The 6,756-nt window shown below is 41.8% G+C and overlaps 1 protein-coding gene across 4 annotated transcripts; it reads left to right on the top strand.

Moving 5' to 3' along the window:
- Positions 1–755: 755 nt before the first annotated feature.
- lancl1 (LanC antibiotic synthetase component C-like 1 (bacterial)) lies at positions 756–5,502 on the top strand. 4 transcript variants are annotated; one of them, XM_077712318.1, is made up of 10 exons: positions 756–867; positions 1,077–1,175; positions 1,253–1,370; positions 2,556–2,766; positions 3,124–3,271; positions 3,358–3,504; positions 3,578–3,760; positions 4,721–4,897; positions 4,995–5,067; positions 5,152–5,502. In XM_077712318.1, the coding sequence occupies exons 2-10, from the start codon at positions 1,089–1,091 to the stop codon at positions 5,226–5,228; spliced, it is 1,221 nt and encodes a 406-aa protein (XP_077568444.1). In that variant the 5' UTR covers positions 756–867; positions 1,077–1,088; the 3' UTR covers positions 5,229–5,502. The 4 variants fall into 4 exon arrangements, with proteins under 4 accessions (XP_077568444.1, XP_077568453.1, XP_077568462.1 ...); XM_077712327.1 differs by having other exon boundaries at positions 773–911; XM_077712336.1 differs by having other exon boundaries at positions 800–867; positions 1,074–1,175.
- Positions 5,503–6,756: the final 1,254 nt, after the last annotated feature.

Here is a 6,756-nt window from a genome sequence, read left to right as displayed (position 1 = left end):
GATTTGTTCATTTTTTTATTATCAGTTGAACAATAATGATAACAAATAATAATTAATTATAATGCAGAAATCCATTATGACAACATCTTTACATGCTCAGTCTCGATTCGGAGCTTACTTCAACAAAGAAGCCCGACTCATCAGAACACCTCATCTCTTTTATTATTATTTTTTTACCTGTATTTCTATTGTTTCCAAACAATTGCTATGTTCTAAGTCAGGGGTGGCAAACATGCGGCTCTCGACATATTAACATATTTTGTATATACTGCGCCTCTTTGCCTCGTTTTAAATTTCTCTTATTTGTATTCTCTCTTAAAACACACTCAAATTCTCCCCCCATCGAATTTTCTGAACCGCTTTATCCTCATTAGGGTCGCGGGGCTGCTGGAGCCTATCCCAGCTGACTCTTGGCCAGAGGCGGGAGACACCGAATAAGTGGTCAGCCAATCGCAAGGCACAAAGGGGGCAGACAACCATGCACACTCACACCCATTTAGAGTGTCCAATCAGCCTACCATGCATGTTTTTGGAATGTGGGTGGAAACCGGAGTACCCAGAGGAAAATCACGCAGGCCCGGGGAGAACATGCAAACTGCACACAGGTGGACGTGACCTGGATTTGACCGAGGACCCCAGAGCTGTGAGGCCGACGTGCTAACCAACCACTCGCTCCACCGGGCTGCCCACCACTCAAATTCATCAGGGCTATTTTTTTCATCAGGGTTAAATTGCATGTAGTGCTTCATGTCTACCACTTGGAAGCAGTAGAGCTCAAATCTATACTTTATAGAAGGAGGAAGAGTGGACATATATAAACATAAACATTGACGAGCGTGCATTGGTGACTGGGTGTGCTGTACAAGTGTAAGGTTTTTGTGGAAAAATATTGATTCCTTACTTCAAATAAGGTTGTTTTGGATGTCAAAATATTTCGTTTCGTTAGCATTAAGCAATGCTTTAGTATCTTCTTTTGCTATTACGTGGGTTGGTGTTTATCACTGCCATAGTTAGCTGATTTGCTCTTTTTACAGCAGTCTTTAAGCTTTGCAATTGTATACATCATTTTGAAGCAGATTCTAAGAGAAATGGACACGAGAGCCTTGAAAAATCCCTATCTGGATTATGATGGGAGCCCTGGGATTTCACAGTCGTCTTTTGACTCCCATGGCAAGGTAATCTGCTCAATGTGTAAAGATGAGCGGTTTTGTATTTTATAATCATTTGTATCAAACATCATGTACGTTTCCAGTTGACGTCTGAGTTTTCTCAGCGGCTGAGGAATAAGATCGAGGAGCTGTTGGCTGTTATGGAGAAAGGGCTCACGTCTGCCGACCCAAATGATTGTACCACTTACACTGGTTTGGCAGGTAAAAGCATCTTCCATAAGCGTTTCAGGTGACGTCATATTTCAAAGCAGAAAACTATAAAAGAGTTAACATGTAAATTACAACCAGCGTTCAGTTATCCTAAAAACAGGGTACAGGGTGGTCTTTTCCATAACCCAAAGGAGGTCAATATTGTCAATATATTTTTATTCCACAGACACTTTAACCCAAGGGTGGGCAAATTATTCCACAAAGGGCCACAGTGGGTGCTGGTTTTCATTCCAACCTATGAGAAGACACATTTTCATCAATCTGGTGTCCTACAAGTGCAATCACTAGATTGCAAGCAGGTGATTTTTGTTAGACACCTTTTCACCAATTTGGTGAACTACAAGTGGAATCACTAGATTGCAAGCAGGTGCTTCTTGTTATCTGCCAAAATCTCATTGGTCAAAGTGTCTGTGCTTGATCGGTTGGAACAAAAACTTGCCCCGACAGTGGCAATCAAGGACCAGTTGGCCCACCCCTGCTTTAACCAATGGGGGTCGTGCTGAAACGAGAAGCACCTAACTGCAATCCACTGAGTGCACTTGTAAAATACCACATTTTTGGAAAGGTATTACACAAGACTTACTGCAAAGGTGTTCAAACTTTTTTGCTCCAAGATCAACTTTTCAAGGACAATTCAGCACAAGGTTATTCACATGACAATACAAAAACATTAATACAGATAAATAAAAGTCTCATTAAATCATAAAAAAGAAGAAAAAAGCTAAGAAAACGTGATTAATAAAATTAATTCATTTATTTTCTGAACCATGTATCCTCACAAGGGTTGTGTGAAGTGCTGGAGCATATCCCACCTAACTATAGGCACCAGGCAGGGTCACCCTGAATTGGTGGCCAGCCAATCACAGGGCACAAGGAGATGGACACCCATTCATGCTAACACTTATCCCTGGGGGCAATTTAGAGTGTTCAACTAGCCTAACATGCATGTTAAGGCAATATGGGAGGATATTGGAGTACCTGGCGATAACCCACACAAGCCTGGGGGTCAAAAGAAGAAGAAGACAGTTGGCTATGTTTTGGATCGTATACAAAATTATGATTGTGTAAATCATTTAGTCTGAATGTGTGTGTGGGTTTTTGAAGAGAAAAGATGTGAAGTTTCTGCTTCAAAATCTTGCGCTTGGAAATCCAATGTCATTTTTTTTCTTTATCTAGGCATTGCATTACTCTACCTGCACATCTACCGCGTGTTCAGGCAATCAGAATTTCTTCAGAAGTCTCTGGAATACGTGGGGCGTAGTCTGAAGTGCCTGACACGCCGAAGAGATGTCACATTCCTGTGTGGTGACACTGGACCGCTGGCTGTGGCGGCTGTGGTGTACCACCAGCTCCAAATGCCCGGCGAGGCCGACGAGTGCATCAGAAGGTCAGTTTTGCTGATTGAACAAATGAAAACAATATGAAAGTAAACCTCTTAGTCTCTGGTTTATTGTGACCCAAATGAAAAATAATCACTTTTGTTTTCATTATGTATTCACAAGCCAATATAGAGAACTGACTCTGGTGCAATTTAGGGTTTTGGAGACATGCTGGTGGCTGCAAACTGGTATTGCCCCAATAGCAGATGGTTTTTGCAACTGCTCAACCATAGCCATGCATAGAATAGCAAGCATTATTATTGGCATGAATATATTTTTTCACTTTGTTTCTTGTGTCGCACACAAGAACATTGTCTGCTCTTTTCTTCCACTGCAATTCCATTCTCATTCTGAAACTCTTGCAGGCTGCTGAAATATCATGAGACTGTTGTGAAAGGTTCAGGTGGGATGCCGGATGAGCTGCTGTACGGTCGGGTGGGTTACCTCTATTCTCTCATCTTTGTAAACCAGCATCTCGGCGAGGACAGAATACCATTACAGCACATCCATCAGGTGACAAATTATTTGCATTTTACCCCAATTGGCTCTTTGTAATGATCCTTAATTAGTAGCCAACATTTGGTAGACTTCTTTTTCAGATTAGTGAGGCCATTTTAGCATCAGGCGAACACCTCAGCAGGAAGCTCCACATCCAGAATCAAAGCCCCCTGTTATATGAGTGGTACAATGAGCAATATGTTGGCGCAGCCCATGGATTGGCCGGAATTTACTACTTCCTCATGCAGGTAAAGGAATCACCCTTTTGGGGAATTATAGCAAGAAACCTGTGTTTGACTTTAGCTTCCCCGACACGCACAGCCCGGGTTTGTTGCGTCAGAGGACAAGGTTCGCAAGTTGGTCAAACCCAGCATAGACTACGTACGCCACCTTAAGTTTCCATCGGGGAACTACCCACCTTGCGTTGGAGATGGCCGTGACCTGCTGGTGCATTGGTGTCATGGATCCCCGGGTGTCATCTACACGCTGCTGCAGGCACACAAGGTAAATGTATTGCATTTGGTAAATGACCTTGCTTTTCTTACTTGCTTGGACACTTTATCCTCTTTTACTTACTGATGACAGAACATTGAATTGAAGTGAATGCTTTTATTGTCATTATACAGGTATAATGAGATTTAAGTATTGCACAAATACCAACAACAAACAGACAAATAGATTATCAAAAAATAAAAAAATAAATAAGTAGTATTCCAAGTTAGGTCAGCAGAGCGAGAGCGCACCACTCACTGAGTCCATGGACGCAACAACAAACAAACAAACACATAGTTAATCAATACATAGCAATAATAAAGGGATTCGTAGATGCTGGACAAAGTAGGTAGGGGGAAATTGATGAGCTTTTGGGCTATGTTGATCACTTTGCAGCAAATTGGGGTTCCCTATCTTGCTTAAAGATACTTTGACAAGGTCACCAGGGCGAAAACCCACAACCTTCTGGTTGCCGAATGATGACTCTCTCACTGAGTGACATCACCCAACAATAATTATACATAATTACAGTATATCATGAAATTGTGTGTGACTGTTGAAAAGTTTCATTGTTGAGCTGAGGTTGGCATGACTTTTATCTTGGAATACAAATGTGGAGGTCAATAAATAAAATATATTTATCATTTGATTAAAATAGCACAAATAATCCTGAAAAATCTGATCAGGTTCAAGTTGGACACATCTGAATAAAATATTAAACATGCAAGGATTTGTTTTATTTAAAATATGAGATATATTTTCATGGATGGAATTGGAATATGGAATTGTAGCACATTGATCTCACAGGTTTGAGTATAGGCTCCTGCTATCCTGTGTGTGGGTTTTCAATACCAGAGTGAATATTTTAAACCAAGAATGATTTGAATTCATTAAAAATGTATATATGCATGTGTATCTTCTATTTATTCTGCCTCAAGATCTATTTTAATAATGGAATTCTCAATGTTCTAGATATTTGGCGATTCTCAATACCTGGAGGATGCTCTTCAGTGTGGAGAGGTTGTGTGGCACTGGGGTCTGCTGAAAAAAGGGTACGGGCTGTGTCATGGCGCGGCAGGAAACGCCTATTCTTTCCTGGCCTTGTACCGGCAAACGCAGGATCTCAAGCACCTTCACAGAGCGTGCATGGTTTGTACACATAGATAATGTCCTAAAAGACACTGACTCAGCTTCTTCCTCAATATACAGCACTCGGCATACTTTTCTGGCTACTGTCTTTGTTCAGTTTGCAGACTGGTGTATGAATTACGGCTCACACGGCTGCAGAACACCAGACACCCCCTTCTCACTCTTTGAAGGTATGCGTTTTAAAATAATGTTCTAAGAATACAGGAGGCACTTGGAGAAAAGTGCTTTAAGCAATTATGTTACTTCCCCGATAGGCATGGCAGGCACCATCTACTTTTTGGCTGACCTCCTGCAGCCAACACAAGCACGTTTCCCAGCTTTCGAGCTGTAATTTCTCCAAGCGTGTCTCCCTCCTCTCGAGCCCACAGGTAGATTTCCTGCTGTCACTCAACAAGACGGGATATGCCGTTTCTCATTTTTACAGCTTCCGTTTCCGCACTCAACTACATCGGAATTCCCTCATAAATTGTAACGATTACCCATTATTATTTTTACGGCTTAGATTTGTAGTCCTATGACAGTGTGGATGTTATCTATTTGGCATTTCTCCTGTCACAAATGGATCCTTTGCACTTTCTGAGTAATAAATTCAGTCCTTTCTCACAGCAACTCGCGTGGTTCTTGTGTTGTGGCACAAAGTACCACAGGGTGGCCTCATTGAAAGTATTCATATGCACTATTTAACTTATGTGAATGTCATGATGATTGTAGCGTAGATAAGCCTTAATTCAAATCGGATAGTGATCGTAAAATGTTATATAACAGTCTGTTAACTGCTTGGATCAGGGAGTCATTAGATCCCGTGTCTGGTTGCGCCAATCCGATGCAACGTATGGCCCAACCGTTCTCTTATCCAAATAAGGCTCCCACTCTAGACACTCCCTAACACCACACGACGACACAATGCCACCGCTCTTTTTTTAATCCCCGGGCCTTCTCAGTGAGACTGGTCGGAGAGTTTCGTGTGCCCACCGAGTAGGAGGAGCCGTACGTGCCAGAGAAGCAAGAGAAGAGTTTCCTTTCCCCGCCTGCTCATCTAAGAAACCAAACACCTCAGGCAGGAATGGTTAAAAATAGCGCTCATCTGTGCAGGGGCGTGTGCTTTATGGCTTCACCCTTTCAAACAAATACCCTCATCTTTGGATTACGCTTGCGTGTTTCGGGGCAAGTGGGGACTCAACATCGGTTTCTGCACATCAATGTGTTTTGTTCGCTGACTCAACTTGGTACCATTTTCAAAATTAACTCTCATGACTCTTGAAAAAAAACAATAACATCAATCGGAGTTTAATATGTTTAAAAAAGATTGATTCAATCAGTGTAGTAGGATCTCCAACAGTCTCAGGCTGCAACTCAGCACCATGGATAGCGCTGGTTGTGGCAATAGAAACTGCTGCAAGAGTTTTAACAGTCATTGTCATTTGATTTTGTGATCAAGGTCCTACCCTTCCACCGACGCCAAAGTCAAACATGGTTTTATTCTTCTGTTAATTTATCATAAGAATAAGACCCATCTCCTTGGTGTTAGAAAAAAATATGTAAATAATCTGTCTAGGTCTTTAAGCCTTTTTAAGTTGGTCACTGGGCTTCATGCGTTTAATTCATTTTCACCATTTAAGTCTAAGCCCTTGAAACAATAGATTTTCAAGTATTTTACTAGTTCAAAAACAGAGTTTAACACACTTTCGTATATTGAGGATCAGTTTCTCGATCCTAAAAATAGCCACGTCCCCTTCTAAAGGCCTTCCGTTACCACGGCCAGGCCGCAGCGCTGTTTGCCCTAAGAAAGTTAAAGATGTCCCAGTGTGTCATCTGAGTCGCCTCATTAGCATGTGTGACATCACAGGCCCGGTCTACAT

Source organism: Stigmatopora nigra, chromosome 1 (assembly GCF_051989575.1).
Source record: "Stigmatopora nigra isolate UIUO_SnigA chromosome 1, RoL_Snig_1.1, whole genome shotgun sequence".
In the NCBI taxonomy this organism is placed as follows: domain Eukaryota; kingdom Metazoa; phylum Chordata; class Actinopteri; order Syngnathiformes; family Syngnathidae; genus Stigmatopora; species Stigmatopora nigra.
Note: the sequence above shows the minus strand (reverse complement) of the source record. Positions and strands in the feature narration are given on the sequence as shown.